Here is a 27,120-nt window from a genome sequence, read left to right as displayed (position 1 = left end):
AGGGGAGCTGGAATTAATAAAAAATTTGGACTGGGAAAACCAGAACTAAAATAAACAGTGTTCATTTTACTGTTTCTAAGAGGGCAGAAATTATTATGAAGTAAAACTAGTTTTTCATTTTCAAGAAATTACTTACAATAATAACAGGAGTAAAGATTAAGGCTATTTTATCTATCAAACGTTGCGCTTTACACTTAGATACCAAGGTTTAATAAACACAAGCGGTGATAGTCTAATCCAACTCTTTTTAAATCGGTAAATAGCTGCCCTCAACTGGATAGTACAGAGCACTGCACCTCAAGCAAACACAATATTGAAATTACGCGTCTACAAAAATACACTTTGGTAAAAATAAGACATTGTTAAGTCATTGAGCAGAGTACTAATTTCCAAACTATTAAGTTTCATCTTTTTTTTCTGAGGATTCAAGTTAACAATAATTCTAAAGCAATGTTCTTAATCAACATGGAAACATTCAAAATACAAAATCTTCAAATACAGAAGAAAACCCTAGTAAATGAGGGAAATTATAGTCAATGTGTAGGAGAATCCCCACTGTTAATATTTTAAAATGCAGCTAGCTCCTTGTGTTTAGGAAAAAAAACAAAGTCTTAGTCTTATTTATCCTTTTAAAAATACGTAAGATAGTCTCAATTATTAACTCCCTTCCCAAACTGAGACTTTTCAAAACAGACAAGCTCTTTTAAGATGGTATCAGTAAGTATTAAGGAAGTATGATACAGTAGGTTGGAATATTGACGCTGGAGTCAAACTGCCATAGTCCAAAGCTGGTTCTAGCACTTATTAGTTGTATGATGTTAAATTAATGCCTCTGTGCCTCAATTTCCTCTATATAGAACTTACCTCACAAGACTGTTATGAAGATCAAATTGGTTAATGTAAGTGAAACACACAGAACAATATTTCACATCTAGTAAGTGCTCAATATTGCTAGCTGCCATTACTAACACTGTAAAAAAAAAAAAAAAGTCACGTAGAGCTTTGTAGATTACATTTCAATTAAAAAAAAAGTCCCTAAGAAAGCAAGCAAAGCTTCTAAAATCCACCTGTCATAACTTTGGAGTAGAACATTATAAAACATAATCACAAGTTTTAGAAGTTTAGACTTCCACAATTCTGTCAAAATTCTATCTAAAAATTAAGCAGTAGCAACTCAGTTGTTGTGTCTTGGCATTTTAAGATTCCAGACATCACTGATTATCCACCCAAGAACTCAGCATTAGGGAATTTGTGGTAAAGAGAAGATCTCAATATAAGATATTTTGCCTACTTATCACTTTCTGTATCAGAAGTTTTCAAAGTCTAACATAAAAACTTTTGAAAGTGAGAGTACTAGCATATGCCATTTAAATTCAGTATCATGCACTACTTCTTAATTTAAGCAATAAATGACTTACTCTTCTATAGAAACAGAAAAATTATAGATGCTAAAAATTATACCACTACGTAAGTGACATAAATCAGAATCAATATCTTTTTGAGATGAGAATATGGTATTACAAAGCATACTCATTTATTCAGGGACATTGAGTGAGACAGATTATTCTCTGTATCTAAATCACTGTTTTCAGTCTTTCCTTACACCTTAGATACCAGAATGTTATTTTTAGGAGACACTTAAATGCTCGAAGTGTTCACTAAGAAAAGATTACAAATTCCAATTACAGTGTACTTAAGATATTATATCCACATAAACATTTAGTGGGTCACAACTTATTACTGTACTGCTTGCTAATTTTCTTTATTAGGGACCTAGGGTAGCCCCTAACTACTTAAAAGAAATTAGTTTGGGTTCTGAAACAGAACATACAGTTTACACAAGCGCTATAAAAATGTGACCTGGTAACTAGACATTTGCAAAATAAAAGCATTACATATATCTATATATATGCAACATTTTCGAAAGTAAAATGCTGCCAATATCAGGTTACATAAAGTATTGTACCTGCTTTGATTTATATAATCAAAGTCTGATTGCTAGACATTTAGGTTATTTCCAAATTCTGCTGGAAAATTCCAGTTATTTTAAAATAACTAGCTGAAAATAAAGTCATAAGTTAAAAAGTAAACTATATAAAAGCCAACCAAAAAAGCCTTTAAAAATGATAATGAAACAGTACACTAGAAACACTATGACTCAAAACCCCCAACTATTTATTAACTTATTTACAACTAAATTTATTTACAATTAAATTATTCTTGACTAAACTGTTAGCTCAATCAACTTTCAGCCAGATTACCTGGAGTTAATACTCCACGTAAGCTTACTGGTATACAAAAAATACTAGGTGAATTTTAAGTTCTAGTTTCAGCTCTACCACTAACCAGTGACCTTAGGTAAGTCTCTTAAGTTGTCTCAGATTTTGGATTTCTAGAATGAGGAATGAGGATGTTGGATCAAATGAAAAAGAATGAAGTTCCTTGCAGCTTTAAGAATACAGCACAGTTCTAATAGCACCAAGTACACTGCCAGAATTCTTGTAATGTGGTGGGTTGTCAATTTGGTGAGCCTTTCTTTATTATAGTTTAGTAAGTAGCTACAGTTTTACAAAATATATCTATAAATAAAATTCACTGATTCCATTCTCTTATGTGTTTATCTTCTAAAAACAGGCATCTAACCTTGTATTGTGAATACGTATTTGTGTTATATAATAAGAAAAGATTTTCAATGACACAAGTTACAGGCATAATTTTTTAAAATATGATATTAAATATGAAATTCAAGAAAAAATATCAGAATTTTTCTGATTACATATTATTCTATAATATTTTTAATGTATTTCTCCTTTCCTACTTACTATAAGTGGCATAAACAGTGACATAGAGAGTATATTTGATTTTGTTTTTAATGAGTAAACTTTGGGTTTTATTTCCATATTTGCGTCTCAGGATTTTAATTGTTAATATTAAAAATGATACTTTTCCTCATTCTTTCATTAAGCATTTAAAGAAATATTTGTGATAAAACAAAAATCCAACTATTGCATTGAGTTTTTTAAGTATTTCAAAAATGCCCAGTATGAAGTCCTCAATAACTATAACATAACTTGTCTCAAGATTAAGTTTAACTCTTACAGTCTGTGCTGGGTTACCCCAGCTGTTAAATTGGTCTTTCACAGCTGCTCCTCAAGAATTTAGCAGATGATTATTATAGTTACACCTTTAAGTCAACTATGACAAAAATGACATAGTAATTACAGGTATTTCAGTCATGCAAAAGCCTCATGTGATGACAGAGTGATTTAAAAGCAACTTAATTTCCCACAATTCTCCAAATAAAATTTAAGTGTAAGAAAGAAGACAAAAATTTTTTTAATATCAGTTGTTTAAGGTCCATGATTTAAATTACTTTTATGAAGAAACTTAAGCATAAAAGTGTCATTAACCTTTCAGTTAAACTAAATATAATTTATCATTTATTTTTCCTATAAAAATTCTGAAGAGTGTTGTAGGCCAGGGAGTAATAAATAAGGACATAATACTAATAATTATTTTAAAGCACAGTAAGTAATGTAGGTGGTTTTTTCTAAGCTTAAAAAAACTAAGCTATAATGCAGGAAGGTCACCAAATTGATGGCTTAATACTTTGTAGGAATTTATCCTATGAAAAATAAAATGGAAATATAAGATATTTGACAGTGTTAACAATTAAAGAAGCAAAATAGTAAGGGGGGGGAGATAATCATGTTTCCCCACTGTTGAGAGTTTCTGATGCAATTTTAAGTAAAAATTAATTATTTTGAGTGAGATGAATTCCACAACTTCAATTATATAATTTTCAGTAACATGCTATTAAAACATGTGAGACTTAACAGTATTCACTGAATAAATTATTCATTATAAATATTCACTTGTCAGTACTCACCTCAGCATCAAATTTAAGAACAGAATTAACTTTATGCATAGAAAATACTTTAATATGGAATTTAGCTATAGAAAATACATATTTAGGGTCTCACTCTTGGATGAGCTGACAATTGATAGCCCTGGCCTTTTTACACTGTGAAAAGTACATAATTCAACAAAATACATCATCTGATATGTATCATTATTAATTTCATAGCTGAAGTTTAAATTAAACTGACAGTCTAAGTTTTTATTCTTCCAATAAATAAAACACTATTTATCAAGAAAGATTAAAAACAAAGACAAACAAAACTCAATCCCTATAACCCTTGATTATGCCTGAAACAGAAAGATCTAGGGATGGAAGGAGAAAGCCAGGGATGCTAGGAGACTGACTACCAGAGATCAACAGGAGATGTAAAGAGATATAAAGGACGTCTGCAGCTACAGAGCTCAGAAAAAATACACATTATTTCAGATTGGTACAATGACGTGAGGGAAGGATTAAACACGGACAGAGTTCCTAGTAGATCATGCTTTTTATTTCACTTAAATGTCATGACAAGGCTGTGAAGTATCACTATCCGACATTTTATAGACAAGGAAACTGAGGTTCAGAAAGGTTTAAAAATTTGCCCAAGGTAACACAGCTGCCAGGCAGTGGAGCTGAGATTTTTTTACCCTAGTATATCTAATTCCTGATTTGTAATAGAACATATATTCTATTCTATAGAATGTTAGGCCTAACCTAGTTGTATTACTTTCTAAATCTAGTTGTTTGGAGATTCACTTTTTATTACGTATGTTTCAGATATGTAAGTTTGCTAGGATAACAGAAATAAAGTACTACATAAGGGGTGTGTGTGTGTGTGTGTGTGTAAATGGGATCTGTTTTAATGAGCTTGATTTTCCTCTACAAATGAAAACAAAAACAGTTCTAAGAGCAAAGATGTCATGACCTCCTATAGTGAGCTGTATTTCTCAAAGATGGTCACAGCAATATCCCCCATCTTCGCATGCTCTTCTTACAATGTACTACGACACTCCTTTCAACCAAGACAGAAGGTGATTTCCTAGGCTAAGTCATAAAAAGGAGATTCCGTTTCCACCTTGCCTGCTGGAATACTTACAAGGTAGCTCTGTTGTAAGTAGTGTGATTGCCCTGAGGCCATTATGCTGTGAAGAAGCCCAAACAAGCCCAGGTTAAAAAAAGACCTTATCTGGATGAGTCCTGAGACTCTATTAAGAGTGAGATTCTTGGCTAGCCCTCAGCTGTTCTAGACCCCTGCTGTTCCACCTCCAATCACCATCTGACTGCAACCCTGAATCAAAAATGCCCAAAGTGATCCCTTCCTAAACTCATAACCTACAAGAACAATGAGAAATAATAAATAATTGTTTGTTACAATCATAAAGCTTTGGGGTGATGGTTAGGTGACAGCAGATAACTGAAACATCTTACAAAACAAGGAGCACCAAAAACATGGGTTTACTGTTGCAATATGATACTACATCCTACTAGAATTTTAACTTCAAAATTTAATAAGAACGGCAAAGATAACAGGAAAACAATGGAAAAGATAATTTCTAGAATGAAAATTTAAATGAATAGGTATCTGGAGGGGCAAAAGCTTTGGTGTCAAATTCTCACCTTGATAATACCCATTAGAAATGAGGTGTTTAGCAAATCTCTAGCTATATTAATAGTAAACTTGACAAACTGCTATGTATTTCTTTGACTTGGATTTACATCCAAACTAGTTTGATATGTGACAAATAAAAGAAAAATCAACTTACTTTTGCATTTCCTACAATTATGCTTTTGTCTTTATTCTAAGCAAACTCAAAATAACTAGAGGAGCAGGCAGGTTAAACAAAAAACAGAGAGAGAGAGAGAGATCAGTTGTTTAAGGCCTGGAAAGCCCATTTAAAAGGTGCGATTGATTGTTGTCATATAAGCACATGGACGCAAGTAAGGCCACACAGTCCATCCACAATTGCAAAAGAAAGTGAAAAATCAGTATTTTATATGAACTCTCCAGATTTTTAAACCTTGGCAACAAATTTAAATGTGTTTTAAAAAATACTATGTAAGACACTAGTTTGCAATCTCTGCTCTGTTATTTTCTGGAGTAAAGAGGCATAAAAATGTAATAAAGATTAAATATAAGATTACTGATATCTGAATGATATAGAATAATAATTTTATCTTAAAGTGTTAAACTTCTTTTTCTATACCAGTTAACAGAGTGAAATAATAAATAAGAAATAAACCAGAAAACCGAAACTGTAAGTGGTAAACATTACAGACGTACCTCAGCATATCTAATTTTGTCACTTATTAGACCCTAAGACAGATGGCAGCACACTGGTGAAGTACAAACAATTCACTCTTGACAATTAAATTCATAATGCAGACATATAAAACCAACATCTATAAAGCAAATGAGTAACTCTTGGCACTTAGTTCCCAAATTCACCAGTATTTTCTTCGTACTTCCATTTTTCATTTGCACCTGATTTCAATAACTGGAAATTGCCATTTCAGACCAGAAACACAGGGGAAAAAAAGCATTTTCCACTTTGAAAGTAAAGCATCTGCTAAAGGCAATTGTTATTCTAAAGTACAGAAGCTACCTTTAATAGCATCAGAAAAGACCAAATGAACAGAAGGACATGGTACATTTCAATGAAATAAATCTTTTGGGGACCTCCCCCAACTAATCTTATACATTATTTTTAGCCCTGGTGATCTATGAAAATTGTCAGCATTCTTCTATTTACATTTCAGGTAATTAGAGGTTGAAGTTTACATGCAAGGTGCCACCCTGACAATTCTACATTAGATATATCTAGTAGCTTATACTAACATTTTACAAAATTTATTCACTAAAATACATCCCAAATAGAGATTATTTTAACCTGACTGAAACTATTCTTCTATTTGTAATGACTGCTTTTGTTTATTTATAATAATCTCTAAACTGTGAAAAACGTAGGCATTTTCTATAGTATCAAGTAGTAATTCTAGAATGTCTACAAAAGTACCAAAGAGAATCTGGTTCCAGCTATTCAAGAACACCCAAGTATCATTATAGAATAAACTAGCATAATAGAACAGAATTAGTCCTTCTGTGAGGACTCAAAGCCCCAAGACTACCAAATACACTTTTACGTTTTCTTTCAAATTCCTTCTACGCTCAATATTAACAACCAAAGGAAGAAAACAAAATAAAAACACTTGTCAGACAGCAAAAGCGCTTCACTGTTAGTACTAACAAAATTTATAATATCAAAGAGTTGGACTGCACGTTAAAAGTCACAGTAATTTAAACAAAAATCAGTGGATCGGTTTCAACTCACCTAAGAGAGATCATATCTCTGAAACTAAAAGTATTTTGCATAGCATTATTTAGCCTGGACTAGTTTGTTAAGCTAGCTTTAGCACAGTCTTGTGGCATTACAATAAAGCTTAAGAAATACAATAGCTAATACTTATTAAGGACTTACTATCTGCCAGTTACTTTCTAAGTACTTTACAAACATTATCTTATTGAATCCTCTCAATAACACTATATTATTATGATACTACTACCATCTTTAAAATAACTCTACAAGAGGGGTTAACAGTTTACCCAAGATTAAAGTGCCATGAAGTAACAGAGCTAGTATTTGAAAACTCCAGTCTGACTTCAGAGATCACAATCTCTACTTACCACAACTGATAAGCACTGGTGCGTTTGTTAGATGTTACCTTATTGAGGGCACAGTCTACTTCATCATGAAGCCCCATGTGAGAAATTCCTTTTATATTGTATTAGGAAAAGGTGTGTGTGTGTGTGTGTGTGTGTGTGTGTGTGTGTGTGTGCGTGCGTGTGCGTGTGTGACTGACACGTTTTCTCTTGAGAGGACTCAGCACTCTCTCCTCTTAATTTTATCACAAGGAAGCACAGAGACAAACTAATAAGCTACTGTTGTGCAAACTTTAGCCTCCATTAGAATCATGTGGGAGCGTGTTAAAAATATCCTGCCCTTAGAGATTTGGCTAAGTACTTCTGGAGTGTAACCCAGCAGCTTGCATTTTTAGTATGCATTCCAGATGGTTCTGATGGGTCACACTTTGAAGAATACTGGTGCAGGCCCTTATGAGTCGCTAACCGGTAACCTATTAACAGCTTACTCCAACTCATAATTCATTCCTTAACTCTTCTCATGGTCTTGTCTTCATAGTCTACTCCAGTATTTTTCCTGGTTCTGATTTCCATGTACACTTGATCGCTTTATTATATGTATTTCTCCCATATACAGCCCATCTCAAATTCCTTGTGAAAATTAGGATACAAATTTCTTTTAAATGCGGCTAATTCATCTGGCAGCTCAATGCCTAAAACCAGTATATAAATTCATAAAGAAAAAGTCCTTAGGTCCCTGCTAAGACACTTGATACACTATGTATGTTGCACTTCCACTCCAACCGCCTCAATGCCCTTAATGGATGTGCACCGGGTGCAAACTGTTTTAATTCTGCAATGAGTGATGAACAGCTCACTCTTCTTCCATATATAGTGTCCACTGAAAATAGGTGGTCCATAGGTCAAACCAACCCACAGAAATGCTTTTGAAAAATGTATATGCCAACATGTAAAAAATTGAGAAATTATCACAGAAAAATATGGAACTCCAGTGAATTTTGAAAAATTGGAAAATACGGCAATGTCAGAATCACAGTTTTCACAGTCATCCCCTTTAGAGATGCTTTGGCTCCCTGGGTCTTATATTTAGTCTGTTTCATTCATTTAAATTACCTTTCTGGCCCCTATGCCTCTTGAATTTGTGTCTCCTATGAACTATGATGGGGGAATAAGTGAGGTTAAGAAGATTTTCTGGTTGAAAATCAGTTCAGCATAGTCAAGGAATCTCTGATGGAAATTAGTTATAATACAAGTACAGGTAAATGGTATTGTAGAAACACTTCTAGTATTCATACTAACCTGTTTTTCCCAAACCTTCTGACCTTTTAGGCAATCAAAGTGATCTTTTACCTTTGTAAATTACCACATACCATCAGTTCTCACTTGCCCTTCCCCCATTAACCTCTCTAAAATGCAATGCCCTTATAGTGGATGTACGCATGCATTCAACACAGCAATGTGCCTTAACACCTCACTCTCCTCACTCCCATAAAAGCTAGTATGAAACTGGCACATCTTAGAAGAAAAATGGCAATTCTTTCAGAGCTTAATAATATTGCTAAATTGAACCAAATTTTAACTAGTAAAGCTAATGTTTTCTCCAGATACATGTTAAAAATGCAAAACTTTAATGTCTTCAATCCATCGACTGCATCTAATATTTCTTCTTCTCAAGTAGGAAGAGGTTAGGTGTTTCTCACCATATCCAGATACCAATCTGTTTTTTTCCCCTTGTTTACGTTACTGACTAATTAACATTCACCAAATAAATTATGCTATTAATAGCTAATTTTACTACCTGAGCAAAAAGAACAGAATTTAAGCTCTGTATTTAATGACTTAAGCTAATGTTAATCTTTTAAAATACAGCAATAAGTATGGTTTTCAGAAAATGGTAGTGATCCAAAGGCTATACTTAAGCTGCTGAACTTCTTTTTAGAAGCCATCAAAGATAAATAGTAGCCCATAGGTCAAGTGTCGCTCAAAGTCAGTTTTTTTGGAGGCTGCACAATGTTTTTCTATTTCCTTTTTACTGAATGTTAGCACCTTTTAGGGAAGGCATGTGCCTTGTAGTTCATAAGAGCCTGAGCAATCTTACTGGCTCAATCATGACTTTGTTCACTCATTCACAGCACCTGTTTGGGACCTGTAGATTGTATTTCTCATTTTGTCATCCCAAGCAAGCAAAAGAAATTGAGGAAGAAGAGGTGTTTGCTCAAATATTCTTTAGTTCAGAATGTTCAGGCTATGCCCTGAAATATTACCTTCAATGTTAACAAAAGAGAAAATGTGAACAAGGGAGAGAGCCTCTTGGAGGGATCATTCTTTTCTCACATCTACGCTGAGGATGCTCAGAGCAACGAACAATGACAAGAGTTTTGTTTTTAATGCACTGATGTGCAGATACTTGAGAAATTTTCAAAAAGCTTACACATATTCCCAAAATACAGTAAGTTTGGGCGCATATGTACTTTTACCACAGGGCTCACTCTTCACCTTTTGTTGTTACTGCCGTTTAAAAATAGCAAAACAAATATATGCTAGCTGAGGGTTAAAAAAAAGGCAATCCTAGGTATCTCACGTATTACATGACACTGTACATAACTACTCCAAATATTAATTTCTAATTCTAAACAAGAAATAGTGTACTAGAACACAAAGTAGAAGAGAGAACAGTACTTACTAAACATATTTAAATACATTAAAAGCAGCTCTTTCATCAACAGCAATAAGGTGCTGTATGGCCCTCTAGTGTTCAATAAAGAAACAGATGAATTCTTAATGGTGTTTCATATTAAAAAAAAAAAAAAACTTCCTCTGATTTACTAAGTACGCTAAACATATTCATGTATGACTTCCACACAGACCCAAATGTGTTGTATCATCTCTGGATTTACTTCTGTGTTTTCTTTTGAACTGCTATCCATGTTTAGAGTATCCACTGAAAGAATTATGAAATGTCCTTAAAGACTTACCATTAAAAAGAAAATCTCAATCCTAAATGGAAAAGAAATAGCATTTCTCAATTAAAACTAAACAGTATTGAATTTTCAAATAATAAACAAAAATAATAGTGCCATGATACAAATTAGGTAGGCATTTAAAATGCAACTAATCTAAATTCGCAAATCATATTTTCTTTTATCTGTGTTCTATTTCTATAATTCATCCAACTTGGTTTTTCCCTTTATCATAATTTATAGATAATAGACATTCATTACAGCAACCAAAGCAATGAAATACATGAAAATTGTATCCCCCAGAAGAAAGGTCAAAGATGAGACTGAGATTTTTGGGACAAGAGTCAAAGTAAAAAAGTAGACTCACAAGCAAATTAAGATTGTAATCACTGGTGAAAAGGTTTAAAAATTGATCATTACTTTTTATTCCATAAAAGTTGATTATCACTGTCTAAATAAACTTGATGAAACACTAATTTCAAAATGGACCTAAGTTTATTACAGGTTTTTAAAACATGTATTTATATTTATTGTTTATATATTGGAGCTTTGGAGAGGGAAGGCAAGGACTGGTATAAGCAAGATCTAAAGTATATCCCCCGGCCCTGTCATTCACTTCCTATAACCTTAAGCATATAATATTTCTGAGTTAAAACTTCAGAAACCACAGGGAAGATCTGAAGCTTTTGTACTTGGCATCAAGATCAGTCCCCCAAATGTCAAGGTAGTAAGTTGACTCCAGCATGGAAACTCTGCAAATGAACCCTCAAAGTACCATTTAGCCGTCAGTAAATTATTAGAAACAGGTAGGATAAAAAGAAAATTTAAACAAATTTGCCCAATATAAACCCATATAGATATCTGGAATAAATTCAGTCAGTCACCTAGAAAGGCTCTATACTTACTTCTAAAAATTCTGCCACTATTCAAAAAAGTTATGACTCCTCATTTTCATTTCTTTACAGCCTCCCAAAATCTTATCTATCCTTTAGGTCCCAGCCTAGTTTTCACTTCCTCACTGAAGATACCACTGATTTAATTATTTGAATGTGGATATAAATGCCTTGAGAACTACAAACTGGGAATGACTGTGAATCTGCTGGAAGATAGAATTTTGATACAAAACAATCTTAGTAAAGAAGAACTTGGTAAAGAAGGAGCCAAAAGGTAAACTTAGCGAGGATGGAGGCACAATGGCAAGTAACAATAGAAAATCTAATAGGGACCAATTAAAAATCTTGTACTTAGGTTCAAAAATCTATAAGCATTTACATTAAGTGGAACAGGAATTAAGCCAGGCTGTGTTTGTAAAAAATACATAAGATTTTGTTTTCTGGAAATCGAATTCAATTTTTTAAGCATTTTCTGCACGCAAAGTACAAGGTCCTGTAAGACACAGCACAATCTTAGAGAATCTACAATCTAATGAATCAATAATCTAGAGAATCAGCAATCTAAATATACATGAATTAAAAAAAAAAAAACCAAAGCTGTCTATAACTATCACAAAATACATCAAAAACTAAGACCTAGTGGAGATACAGAATTTTGCTCAGAGTTCTATGAAATATCCTTAAAGCAGGTGAGATTTGAAAAAGATCTTAGAAAGAAACATAGAAATCTGAAGGAGGCTATAGGATGAGGAAGACATTTAAAAGATAAGGAAAAAGGTATCAAAGATAAGGTACAAAGGTATCAAAGTAGCCTGAATTCCTCTATGCTCAGAAATGTCAAACAAATTGCTGCTGCTGAGGTACAGAGTAGGACAGAAACAAGCTGAAGGAAATAAGATCAGGAACAAGGCAAGGATGTCTTGTCTAATTTCAATATTGTACTGGGAATCCTAGCTAACGCAGTAAGGCAAGAAAAGAAAATAAAGAACATGTAGATTAGGAAGAAATAATTTAGTCACATATGACACGATCATCTATGAAGAAAATCAGAAAGAATCAACAACAAAAACAACAAAAAAAAATTCTGGAACTAATAAGCGACTATAGCAAGGATACAGGATACAAGGTTAATACACAAAGGTCAACCACCTTCCTATATATCAGCAATGAACGAGTGAATTTGAAATTAAAAACATGTTATCCTTTACAATAGCACCCCCTCAAATGAAACACCTAGGCATAAATCTAACAAAATAAGCACAAGATCTGTATGAGGAAAACTGCAAGACTCTGATGAAAGATAAAGAACTAACTAAATGGAGAGATAGAGTCCATGTTCTTAGATATGAAGACTTATTATTGTCAAGATGTCAGTTTTTCACCATCTGATGTGATTCAATGCAATCCCAACTAAAATCCAAGAAAGTAATTTTGTGGATACTGATAAGCTGATTCTAAAGTTTATATGGAGAGACAAAAGACCCAGAATACTCAATTCAATATTGAAAGAAAAGACCAAAGTCAGAGGACTAACACCATTCAACTTCAAGGATTAATATAAAGCTACCATAATCAAGACAGTGTGGTACTGGTAAACAAATAGACAAATGGATCAAAAGAACAAAATGTCCTCATTTTCCTTTCCAAACTTGTTTTATTGATAATGTGCAAGCATTTCTCAGCAATAAGTAGGTCTTGTAGCTTGTAATAATGAGCTTATCACCATTTAGGTTTACCTCATCACGTTGGAAGGAATCTCTCACTGATCACAAGAACAAAGATGCAAATCTTGACACGGGAAAAAGAAACCCAGTAAAGTAAATGAATAAGAAAAAATATGCAAGAGCAACACTGGATAAATCCCTGCCTTGCTGATGACCATGTCATCTTACATGGACATAACGAGGTCAATAAAAATGATCACATCATATGTTTGCACAGCCTTTTAAAACTTGCAAAGCATTTCACATTCATTACCTCATTTAAACTCTACACAACCATTTGCAATAAGAACAGGTACCATATTCCTAGTTTAATGATGAAGAAATGAGCTCAAGGAGATGGTGAGAGAGAGCAGATAGGACTTCTTACCTCCTATTCTTTTCAGCACACAACTCTGCCTAATGTTACATACCCAACCTATACACCAGGGTTGTAATCAACAGAGAAAAGCTATCCAACAATGAATTTCATAGGTTACCCTATAAAAGTAGAGAAAGATGTTGTGGATACAAAAAAAAAAAAAAAATTTACAAAATAAAGGGCCCAGAAACAGACCTACATAAATATCTTTGACAAAGGAGCAAAGGCAATACAATGAAACAGTCTGTCTATTCAACAAATGGAGCTGAACAACCAGACATGCACATGCCAAAATTAACTCAAAATGTATCATAGACCTAAATGTAAAACACAAAACTATAAAACTCCTAGAAGATAATATAGAAGAAAACGTAGATGACCTTGGACATGCTGAAGACTTTCTAAATACAACACTTAAGATACAATCTATGGAAGAAATAACTGATAACCTGGACTTCTTTAAAATTAAAAACTGTTCTGTGAAAAACAGTGTCATGAGAATGAGAAGATAAGCCAATGACTAAGAGAAAATGCTTGGAAGAGACAATACGACAGTTGCTTGTTATCCAAAATATTTGAAGAACTCTTAAAACTGAATAATAAGAAAACAAACAATCCTATTAAAAAACAGGTAAAAGGTCTGAACAGATACCTCATCAAAGAAGATGTACAGATGGCAAGTAAACATACGAAAAGATGCTGAATATCATATGTCATTAGGGAATTTCAAATTAAAACAACAATGAAATGCCACTACACGTTTATTAGAATTGCCAAAATCCAAAACATTAACAATATCAAATGCTGGCAACAGAACTCTCTCATTCATTGCTGGTGGGAATGCAAATGGTACAGTCACTCTGGAAGACAGTTTGGCAATTTCTTACAAAATTAAAATATTCTTACCATACGACCCAGCAATCATGCTCATTGGTATTTAACCAAAGGAGTTGAAAATGCCTACAACAAAACCTGCACATGGATGTTACAAGAAGCAGGAATGCAAAACAGTCTACACACTGACCCTAGCTATGCAAACTATGTCTCCATGTGGTCAAGGTCTGGCAAGTCGTATGTAAAAATTTATTCAGTAATTATTTACTGACAAATTATTAGGTATTGGGATGTCTTATACATGATAAGCACTATCAGGCAAGATAAATAAGAAATCAAAGGGTGTGAATAGGAGGGAGACAGAAAAACAATTTTAATACAATATGAGTCATAATAAAGATACTATGGGAGTAGAGATTAAGATGGGGCAACTTTTGGAGAGGGGGCACAAAAACAGGTGTTAGGTGGCTTTACGGATAATTCTATTGCCCACTTCCTCCCCAAATTACTGTTTCACTGAATTTTCAAATTTTAACAAATTTTAACTTGGACCCAGGACAAGTTCTAGGTTCACATTCCTAGCCCCACTACTTACCGGATGACTGACCACTCATGAATTACTTAACTTCTCTCCACTTGTTTCTCATCTCTGACATGGAGATAAAAATTAGAACCTACATAACAGGACTGTTAAGATTAAATGAGGTTATATATGTAAATTATTTAGCACAGTGTTCTAGCACATAGTAAATAGTGCTCAATAAATGGTTTAGTAGTAGTAGTAGCATTATTATTAATGCTGTTCTCCACTGCACTGATGAGATTCAGAGTAAGAACAGGTAATAGTCTGGCTCTACTGCACCAAGCAGCACCACCGTTGACTACAGGACACAACACTTCAAGATCAATTTGTCCAGAGAAGGGCAACCAGGATGGTGATCCTGGAAAACACACTGAAGGCATGAAGTCTGGAGAAAAGATTACGGATGAACATGACAGCAGTCTTCTCCTGTAAGGAAAGGCTATCACTGCTCTACATGGAAGAGCAAGGACCAAAGAAGAATAATAGATGTCAACATGAAGAACTGTCTAAAAATATAATGCTGCTTCACACTGTAGTATGCCCTAGTGATGACTTCATTTTCAAGCTTGAGTCTCTTGATAAAGCAGGTTTGGACTTGGTGATCTCAAAGGTCCCCTTCGGAGTCTATCTCAGGAGACTTAAAATTAGGATGGAAAACCTAAGCAGTTTAAATATATTAATTAGTTTGAAGAAATGAGAGGTTGGGAATAGGGAAGGGGAGGGAGAGCACTGGTGACTTCCTGGTAAAGCACTTTAGAATTATACTTTAAAAGATAGACTCTGAAATTGCTCACAGAAGGATTTTTAAATGAAAGACACTCGTGTTTTAGGGAGAGCCAAAAGTGCTGTCAAGGCTACTCTTAAGTAACTCTCTAAAGAAACCACATATTAAATAAATGTCTTAAAAACAAAGACACCACCATGCTAACTACTGCTCTTCTAATAATGTGGTTAAGTTGACCTTAGAGAATTGCTAGGATGGCACCTGAGTCATGGAGATGTGAGGAATTGGCTACACAGTGAACTGTTAAAGGCTGCATTGCTTTCTTCCACTATGCTCAGCTGCATGTTCACGAAGAGATCATTATATAATGCCCTTCCTTGTGAAAGGTGTCTTTTTATCCAGTCTTCCACTGAGTATTATACATTGTGAAAGTTATCAAAAGACTAAGTACGTCAGAATTAGTTTCTAGTAGATACAGTTTTTTTTTTTCTAATAAGTAACAGTAATATATACCTGTTGTAACAAGCTTGGGAAATTGTGAAAAGCATGTAAGAAAAAAAATAATTCAACCACATTCAGAGGTAACTCCTAACATTTGGTTTCTTTCTGATCTTTTCTCATGCATATATATGGGGGAGGGAATTATTGTAAGTTTATTTCATAGTCAGGATCACATTTATATTTTTAGTAAATATTGTATTTGTAAGCTTTACCTATTATTAAATTTCCTTTAAAATATGATTTTTAATGACTGTATGAGTTGCCTTCAATTGATTTCTGTATCTTAGCAACATGGTTCTTAAATTGTGGTTTTTAACTTCTCCTCAGGGGAATTTTACTCTCAAACTGCTATGTTATTATAATATTCCTCAATGTAATCATCTTTATATTGAAAATCTGAGTTTTAAACTGAACTTAAATGGCATGCCTATTTATAATTTATAGTCCAGCTTGGGTACATCTTATAAGGTGAAATGTACCTTATTTCATTTTATTAAGGAGGATTTATTAAAAGGAAGTGGAGGAATGGAGATAGAATCAGCTAAAACGAAACTGGTAAGACAATAACAGACTTCAAATGTCCACCTATGGAATTTGGCTTCTTCAGTGGGAAATGGGGCACTCGATATTTATATTGAGGTTACTGAACTAAAAATTCAGTTTAAAAAATTCATCCAATCATTCATACTGCCAACACACTGTCCAGGACATGGCATTACAGCCTATTGAAACAGAAACCTAAGCAAAGATGCCCTTTAATTTTTAAACACTGACTCTCCAATTTTTATCTCACAAGTGCCTGAGGGTAAGAAAACCGAAGATCAAGAGTTCTCATCTGTTAAACTCTTTCAGCAGACCCATAGGCTTGGATAAAGAAAAGGTCAAACCATTTTCCCACCAAATGACGAGAAGACCAGAATACTAAGAGACTAGAAAATCTAAAAGGAAAATAAAAAATTGGTAGGAAGAAAGGAAAGGTAGTTTTAGTTTTCAGTTGACTGCTCAGGTGACAATGTCCAATAGATAGACAGAAATGCAGGACTGAGGTTTGGGTGAATGACAGGAGCTGGATACCTAATTTTGGAGTCACCTACCAAAGTGAAAAGAGAACCCACCATGATATCTCCTTTATCTTCTCCATAGCATCTTCTCTATCACCAGCAAAAACAACATTAATAAAGAGCAGTTCATTTTAATTATCTACATATGAAGCGACTGCCTCAGGAACATTTTGAGTATAACTATTTGTGGTATTTGTGGGTATTTCAGAGAAGTTTATCATCTGTGTAAAGTACAAATCAATGGAACACTATAAAACATTTTGAAATCCAACATTCTATGGGAAGATTTTTTTTGGTCTATAATTAAAATCCATAATTAAAAATTATTTTTAATTATTTGCAGTGAATAGGATATAGATTTAAACATGACCAACATTTAGAGCTATTATGGTTTAAAATAATGTTAGTAAGTATTTTTTAAACTGCACTAATAGGAATTAATTAGAAATTGACCATATACTAAAGTTCATTTTGACATCTAATTATAAAATTCACAAAGCATTTAAGTATACAGATGTTTCTGAAGAAGAAAATTTAAAGAAACTGACAAAATCTAATGGAAGGAAATGGTACATACATATCAAGTAGGAAGATCTGTACATAGCATCCCCTTGGAGATGTGTTATATTTTAATTTTTATTAGAAATGGGCCCAGCTTATTACCATATGTCCCGATCCTCCTGCACACTCTTTTAAAAGTATTTATCTATTTCTCCATTAATATCTTTTTCCACTAGAGGGAGATATGACTGAACATTAACAGTCATAAAAAGTATATACACTGATATCTTCTGTGGGAAATGAAGTGTATTGCGTGAGATGAGGGATGAGGGACAGGAGACAGACAGACAAAATGAGGTCACAGGCTTACACCTGTAAACTACCCACGTGTCCCAGGCACAACACTACTTGCTTTACATACATTATTTTACTTAGTCCTTACAAAAACCCAGTGAAGTAGGTATTACAGTCTTATTTTACAGATAGAACAGATCAATTAGATTACATATGTATGGTCATAAAATGAGTGGCAAAATCAGAACTCAAGCTCAAGTTTGAAAAGCTCTTCACTCTGTTAGCGGAGAATTCATCTCCTCCAGTGTGTCCTCTTCCCTCCACTTTCACTCTCCTCTCTCCACATGCTTAAAATTGAGTTAAACTGGGCTGAGTGAATTTTCTAGTTTGTCCTCCTTCACAAATGTAGGGGACACGGCTACCTGTTGGGTTATGTGTCCTAGTGGATTTAATTCAAGATGACTGATGCCTTATACAGCACTTTATGCTCTCTGGACATCTCTACACTGAACAGAGTTCAAATCTAAATTCTTTCTCTTACAGGAACAAGACAAGGCCAGGGGCTTCCTGACATGGCCATCACTCTCTAGAACTTAAACTAAATACAACAGAATTTAGAGCCTGATTAGATTGCAGATGTTACCCGCATGGTCCTGAAGAGTTTCCCAGTAGCTCTGGCTCAAGAGAGTAGTTGGTGGATGGTGGACTAGAAACAAAACTGTAATTTTGATTCCCTGATTGGCAAGTGATTCTTGTACCTACTTCCTCTATTGTTTGGAAGCGAGAGACAAGAAGAAGTTTCAGGCCTCTAGACACTAGACACTAGACATACTGCTTCTTTGACTATGTATTTGTATATGTATATTTTTTTTCTAAATATATTTCTTATTTGAGGCAAAAAAGATTTTTTAAAAACTGCTTAGTTACCAAGAGATATCTAACAATCAGGATGGGAAAAAATACACTAATTTGAAGTAAGGAATGAAGTTATGTGAGAACAAATAGAAGACACTAATGACTGATATGGAAGAAACAGAGATCAGTGCTCAAATGTGGTTCTCTTCAGGAGAAGATCAGGAGGATACAAGACCTGGCCTAATGGTAATCTCATCTGCTTTTCATTTTAGTAGAAAATGAGCTGATATTCTACATTAAACATGGAAAAGGAGCCTTTAGCATGGGCTGGGCATCTCTTCAGAAAACAAGATATTTTTGTCCTTAATTATGATAAGACTGTTGACATAGGGTGTAAAAACTGAAGAGATGGGCATTCCTATCTGGGGAAGCAAGTTGACTTTAGAATTTGCAAAGATTGAGCCAAATTTACAGAAATAGCTAGCACACAATTCCTAATTAAGAAACACATTTGATGGACTCCAGAGAGAGCGGTATCTGTTATCCTGTCTCAAATTTCATTGTCATTTCTTCCTGTTACAACTTTAGCCTTGAGTCCTTGTAACTTCAGTATTCATTAAATACTACAAAGGAAAGCACTTAACTGAGCTCTCTGCACTTTCTAAAGGATAGCTCTGTTGATTTCAAACGTGGTATGGTATTAGAAAGTCACCACACTCCAGAGTCTAGAACGTAAATAGACTTGCATTTCTATTGAAAATCTTGTTTGGTGATGTTTCTACTATAGGGGGCAGCATAGCACATGGAAAGAAGAGGGCTGTTTTGAAATTAGGCAGATCTGGCTTAAAATCTCTTCCCACTTACAGTGTGATATTGGGGTGAATCATTTGGCCTGTCTGCAACCTCTGCTTACTTAACCGTCATGGGAACTTGCAAAGAGTATGGACTTAATAAACACCAATTCTTGACCGGCATGACCCTTGACTTTTAACATTAAGAAAGTCTGGAATTTCTACTGTATATTATTGCCATAGGCTCCCATTAGAATAAATCTTTGGTGACTACAGGGAAAAAAGATTGTCCTAAGAGTTTTGATAGTCTCCAATATGCTTTCAAAAAAAAAAAGACCAATGCAATGAAGGACCAAAAATGGTTTTTCTCCTTAATACCATAGTTTCATAAACAGCATGTTCAGTAATGACAAATAAGTAAGTCTAGCTGTCCAAAGGGTATGTTTAAGAAACTACCAAAAAAAATTTTTTTGAAAGGTGTGCTGGGTAAGATGTAGAAGGTTAACCCTACATTAATATAAAAAAATGGGATTTTGAAAATAAATTATTATACCTCTACTCTTCTCAAAAGTCACAGTTTAAGAGGACTTGAAAGAAATTGTGGCTTAGGGTAATGTCTGTAGAAGTGTCTTATGTATTAAGAATTTAAAGTGTCTTATGTTTATGATAATCAATAATTTAAAGCTGCTCCAAAATAAACTTTGAAATAGTGAAAGCTTTCCCCCTATTTACTGTATTTAAAAGATTCATAAACATGGGTGACTAACATTTTCTTTTAAAGTAACACAGTAATATGTGATGCTTTCAAAATGTTGTTGAAAAATAAAGTATTAGAATAATCTAGAAGAAGTGTTTCAAGAATGGACAAAAAGGAAAATGGGCCAACTTCATATTGACATTCTACTTTGCAGAAGGGCATCTCTGCCTTGGCAATCAAATAGTTTTATATTCGTCTTGCCATATTTATAAAAGCAAATGACCTCCAACTAAAGAGCATAGCAACAGCACGTACACGTGTACACACACACATACACACCACACACACACACACACACACACAAATGTATCTATCCCTGCTGTTGTTAGTACTCAGTCCACTCCTGTGGCCTTGTATACAGAGAGCTATAATTTATATCCACAACTTAAGAGTGACTAGGGAAAACAGATTTAAATTCAATACACTTTGTTTTTAAGGAGGTAGCTATCCACACAGACATACCTAAAAGTACTATTTATGATTTCATCTTGAAGGGAAGGGAAAGATAAAGCACCCATCAAATCTGTATACTGGAAGTTTTCCTCCTGAACATTATGATGGCTTCTCCTTTGGGAAAATGATATGATTCGTCTAGCTGGCTTTCTTGTTTTTAATTTAAAATGCAGCAGAACTCACTGATAGATTTGCATTCTTCAGAAAAGCTGAGTTCTGATTAATCTTCTTTCTTAAATAAGATAATGCAATTAAATCCTAAACCCCTATTCCTCCAACTGAACCCTCAGAAAAAAGAGGACAGACATAAACTCACTCTTCCGATACAACCTTGAGGGAGAGGGATCAAGAGATCAGAAGGCAGGAGCTGGGCACACTGCACTGTAATTGCTCTGAGCCTCATCCCCAAAGCAGGGCTGCAGCTGCCAGTGTTAGTCATTCCGACTCTGGCTGAGGGTCAAAGCACCACTTCCACACCTTGAGACAAGGGTGGTAAAAGGGATGAAAACCACTGCTTGAGGCCAATTCCTTCTTAGACCAACCAACTAAATAAAATCTGAACTTGCAGACAGGCTAGGGAAATTAGGGATAAGTATGTTTTAGAAAAAGTTTAAGTTTCACAAGCTGAAGCAAAAGTGACATAGCACTGCAAGTATTAAGCCAAGCGTCTAAGATACTTCATTCTAGGTCAAGTTAGGTTACAGAGGATGATGTTAAATCTGTTTTTATGCTTTCTATGGGCTAAACAAATGATTCACTGTAAAATTTAAAAATAAGCAAATAAGAGTAAGAGTATAAACCACCACAGATTATTATTTATTTGAATGTCTGTAAAATAAGTAAGATATTATTTGAGTTAAAATGCTCCTTTCCAAAGAATTGTTTAACTCATAGTCTACTCTACACGGATATTCATGATTTTTATCTAATTTTTAAATGATAAAGAACCAGAAAGCACACAAACATAAAGATCTATGAGCGTAGAAGCCTGAGGGGGAAAAAGGGACAGAAATTGTGCTACATACCTCATTCATTCTGAGTATAATTCTTTTTACTTTCTCTCCTCTTTAGACAGAACATTAGACAGCAATGCTGCCCAAAATATTGATTAAGATAAATTCTAACTCCAGCAAAATGCACATGATGGTCTTATTGAATTTCCTGTAACTTCAATAGCACCAAAAACAGAGAAAATAAAATTCAATGCAGAGAAGTCAGCACTTACTTAAGAGCTAGTCAACAAGACCAAGGTATGTAAAGAAAAAACTCTTTGTGTATTTATGTGTGTGTGTGTGTTCATATTCTTTACAACTTAATTTTTTTTATTGTGGAAAACTTTAAACATTAAAAACTACACAGATTATACCCATGAACCCCCATGATCCTACAACCCAGCTTCAACAATTAGCAACTCATGGCCAATCTATACCCTACTTCCTTTTTCCCCGTTCAGTATTATTTTGAAGCAAAGCCCAGACACTGTATTACTTCATTTGGACTATACTTTGATGAGGGAAAGGGAATACAATAAAAGACTGGGTAGTGAGAGAAATGCTACTTCCTTCTCTCCACAATCCCTGCCCCTTATCATGACCACAATTTTAAGTAACATATCCAGGAACGCTCCAAGGAAAGAAGCCCATACGCCTCCCCAAAGAATTAGCACTGCAATTCCAAATTTACTGCAGCTTCCCAGTCACTCCGCCTTCCAGCTCAGACAGCACCTCCCTCCCTAACCAGCAAAGATAATTCAGGGAAGCAGTGATAGTATGTGATAGTGACAGTGTACCCAGTCCTTAACTCCGGCATGGCCTCCAAGGACTGCACAAAATGGAATTGCTTTTCTCAGCAACAGGCTAGTCACCACGTCTCTGAATTGATAGGCCTCCTCCAGTTCAGACAGGAGTCTAACTGTCTACCTTTTAAATCATATCTATGGCTAACTCATGGGCTACCACTAGCTAAATGAGACAAGGAGGCAGACACAACAGAGCTGTTTCCCAGGATGGGAAAGGGAAAGGAACACTGCAGGCGAGGGAAGCAGTGGCAGAAACCCGACAGAAAGCTGGGACTCTTTGATAATGTAAAGTGCATCTTTACATTATCTCCTACTTCTCACAGTCAAATACCAACCAAAATGGTGTGGTTACCCTACAGTAAATACTCTGATCGCCTGGAGAAGTAAATGGAGCGTTCCAGTAAAATGGAGTCAGAAAAGAACCCCAATTCCTCCAATGCTCCTAAATGTTTTAATTTTAATAACATAACTAGAAGAAAACAAGCAGTGAAGATAGCACCATACATTTCTGCTGTTTTATAATGTAGGAAAAGTGTTTCACAATCTTAAATATGTCACCATCTAGTGCTTTAACTTTTAAAAATACCTACTTAGATTTCTCCAACAACCAAATACTAATATTCAGGCTGTAATTTCTTCTTGTTTACATAACAAAGAGAAAACTGCTCACAAAGGATACACGTTAATCATCATAAGAAAACTAATTCGAGGTAACTCCCAGTAACCTGTACCTTGGAGTAACACCTGTGAATACAAAGCCCACCAGACCAGCTGCACTTTGTAAATAAGAAAAGATTCTTCACTACTTGATTCACACAAATCATGTTTCACTCCAACCCCTTCCACTGCACACAACCTACTAACCCCGCTGCAGGGACAAAATTTACAATGAAATTTGACATTAATGATTTTTCATAGCAATAGAATCAAATACCTTCTCTCCATTTGTAATAACATCCCATTATTGGTATTTCTATTTCTAATTTTTTCTAATACTCCCTATAAAACAAAAATCAGTTCATTTTATTACTACACATCTGAAGATTAATTCTGCAGTAATACAAAGATTGTGAGGAAAGTTTCACTACAATTAATATAGATACGTCAAATTTCTCAGGTGAACAGCAGACTAAATGTACTCACTTTTGTTGTCTTTGTATAGAACGGGGAGGAGAGTTGGTGAATAGGCAGGTCCACGATACTACTAGAGTTTGTGACACTGTTACTATGTGTATGTTCATCTTCCCTGCTACTGTCATCAGACTGATCAAAGTCATCACTCTCCTGGTCCATTTCCTCCTCCTCTTCATCCTCCTCATCTTGTTCGCCAGCATGCTCCTCATCCTCCTCTTGTTCTTCTTGGTTTCCCGAGGAGTCCTCGTCTATGGAAATAAACCGATTGTTGTTTTCTTCCAATTGTCCTTGCTGGGAATCATTTTGGTCACCAGGTCTAGGTTCTGCTCCAACGACTTCACCATTCCTCGCAGTGTGCTCCTCGTCCTGTTGTCTTAGCTGCTGCTGCTGTTCCTCCTCTACCACACGATTCATCTGTTCCTCATCTGCCTGGCTTGAGGAAGGGTTCCCTCTCAGAGAGCCTCCAGTTCGTCGTCTTTTGCTGCCCACAGAGAGCAGTTCCTGATTCATTTCCAAAAGCCAGCTTGCTACTTCTTGAACCTTGGCTAGACTATCAGAAGATGCAAAGGTTTTCACATTCTGCAGGGGGGAAAGGGGGGCGAGAAAAAGGTTTATACAATCTACATTATCTTTTACTTTTATGTTATATGTCTATATTCCAAATTTCATTAAAGATTATAAAAAGTATCTGATGCCCCTGAGGCATTAAGATGTTCTTTAGGAAATCAATACAGAACATTTACATTATAAAAGTTATGAGACTTTATAAAGATATACACAAAATCATATAGTAAACAGCTTTATTTTAATCTCCTTTTTAAAATAATTTTAGAACAAAGGTTACAGTTTAATTTAGTTGCTTTGACCAATAAAACATAATCTACCCTGTAAAACAATTTTAAATTTTAGATCAGTAGTTCATAAACTATAACCTTTGTAAAACTTCCACAAAATGTTAAAAAGGGTACTTCCACAAAATGCTAAAAAGTGTATCACAAAAAACTATTCACTGCTCAGTTAAGTTCAGGAAATGCTGAGATAAACCAAGATAAAAAGGCTTTTTTTTTTTAAAATTTTAGGAATTTCCCAAACTTATCACAGAAGCTTGTCTTTAGACAGTTTTTTGACAGGTATCAAATATAATCATTATAATTTTCACTTTTCACAATGAATATAAATCAACTGAACATCAAATAAATAAAAATTTTATTTCAAAAAAAAAAAAGAAAAGAAAAAAGTTCGTAAGTTCATACCCTCTGACCCAGTAACTCCACTTCTGGCAATCTATCCTAAGGAAGTAATCCTAAAACAGAAAAAAAATTATGCAGAGAATGCTCACTGCTGCTTTATTCACAAACGCAAAAAATAAAAATAAACATAAATTCAAATAATCAAAACCCAAATGTTCAAGACAAAGAAACCCATGAAATTAAATACATTTATGGTGCAATCCCTAAACATGATGTTCATTTAAAAAATCTGTGAATCAAAACATGGATGATTATATTACACTACCCTAAGGGCAAAATGCAGGAAATTATATAATCATAGCATGACTTTCAAGCTGTATAAGGACTAGATAGAAGACAACAATTCAAAATATACACTGCATTTGGGCAGTTGTAAGATAGGTGCTTTAATTTATTTTTTACCATATTTCTCAAATTTTATATATCAAGCATGTTTACTTTAGTGTTTTTTAACATTGGCTCTAAAATTTGACTTGATATAGAATCTTTTCATAACATTCTTAAATTTCATCCTTTGCAGGTATCTATATGTACAGGTTTGAGGTACATTAAAAAAAATGCCAACACACTACACAAGTTCATATAAAATTCCTTTTAAAAATGTCTTTAAGGTTTATAAGATATAAGAAATATAAGAAATATAATACCCTTTTTTTAATCATGCCCTAAGAGTAACTACATCATTATCATAATGATCTTATCCACTTCTCCACACCTTGCTACTAGATGATCACCCCCTAGACGTCTATAATTCTCACTGCAAGCTCTAAGGTGAGGTCAGTAAGTCCCAAAGATAGTTTTAAAATAGCAATATTTCATTTTCTTTTCTATAATCTATAATTTCTAAGAAATAAGCTGTAGTGTGGGGGAAAATTCTTAAATTCTAATTACACTAGAAGTGTAAATGTAGAAAGAGAAGAGTTCTAAAGATGGACCCACCCCTGAGGCACTCCAACATTCTAAAAGAAGAGGAGTAGCCAGCAAAGATGACTCAGAAGGAAAATCAAGAATGAGTGGTATTCATGCAGCCAAGCTAAGAAAGCATACCCAGGAGGAGAAAGTAAATAATGACAGCTATTGCTGTAACTCAGGTAGGATGAAGGCAAAAAAACTGACCATTAGATTCAGTAACCTGGACATCACCAGTAATGGGAGCAATTCTTGTTAGTAAAGTCTGATAAAAGTAGATTTAAGAGACTGGGATAAAGGGAATAGGGATGATGAGTATGGACAAGTCTGGAGTTTGATGCAAAAAGGAACAAAAGAAAGGGAGTGGTAACTGGTAGGGAAAACGGGGTCAAGAGAAGATTTTTGATTCTTTAAGACTGGAGAACTAGCAGCAGATCTATAACTGACAAGAATAATCCAGCACAAAACAAAAAAAGTTTATAATGTAATCAAGAAAGAGACGAGATGGTGAAGTGATATCCTTAAGTAATTAAAAAGGGATGACGAAAAAGCATTCTAAAGTAGAAGAACTAGTTTTAGTTAGAAAAATGGATACTTCATTTATGGTAATAGGTGGAAAAGCAAAGTGATATTATATAAATACTTTAAATTTACTTCTTTTCACCATATTTCTCAATGTGGGAACAATTCTAAGTAGGTGGGTTTTTATAGTGGTAGGAGTCTTTGGAAGTCCCCGACTCATTCCTTCAATTATTTCTTCCTTTGGTTTTTGTTTTTGTTTTGTAAAATAGGAAGAAGCAAGGTTATCAGCTGTGAATGATGTTTGAAATTTGAAGAGAAAGGAATGAAATAAGTCTTCTAGGGGAAGAGGAGGGAAACTTTCCTTGGTGCAAGAGATTCTGATGATCAAATGTAATCAATAAACTGCTATAATATATGCTTCATGTGGCTTTAAAAGTCTAGTGGTTCTTATGTACAACTATGGCAAGCACAATATAAAATTTATCTTCAAGGCAAAAGGTAGAGTTTCTTAGAAAATGGAATATATATATATCCATTGTTTTCAGAAGATAAACTACAGGAAATAAAGATCATCAAAACTTGCTAGCTAGTACATGTCAAAGACAAACTATGAAAATATCACAGGAAATCAATTTAAAAATAACATGCAAATTGCC

General features: G+C 34.3%; 2 protein-coding genes across 2 annotated transcripts in view; one reads left to right on the top strand and one right to left on the bottom strand.

Moving 5' to 3' along the window:
* ARFIP1 (ARF interacting protein 1) overlaps window positions 1-27,120 on the top strand; it is a 1,058,373-nt gene that overhangs the window by 610,935 nt on the left and 420,318 nt on the right. The window lies entirely within an intron of this gene.
* The window catches only part of FBXW7 (F-box and WD repeat domain containing 7), a 97,322-nt gene that overhangs the window by 63,211 nt on the left and 6,991 nt on the right, over window positions 1-27,120 (bottom strand). The window contains exons 2-3 of the mRNA XM_045505563.2: window positions 25,037-25,086; window positions 23,793-24,362 (exon numbers count right to left, since the gene is read on the bottom strand). Of these exons, the coding sequence (XP_045361519.1) occupies window positions 23,793-24,293 (501 nt within the window). The 5' untranslated portion in view covers window positions 24,294-24,362; window positions 25,037-25,086. The remainder of the gene's footprint in view (window positions 1-23,792; window positions 24,363-25,036; window positions 25,087-27,120) is intronic.

Source organism: Camelus bactrianus, chromosome 2, assembly GCF_048773025.1.
Source record: "Camelus bactrianus isolate YW-2024 breed Bactrian camel chromosome 2, ASM4877302v1, whole genome shotgun sequence".
NCBI lineage: Eukaryota > Metazoa > Chordata > Mammalia > Artiodactyla > Camelidae > Camelus > Camelus bactrianus.
The sequence above is the reverse complement of the archived record's forward strand: the minus strand, read 5'-3'. Positions and strand labels throughout refer to the sequence as shown.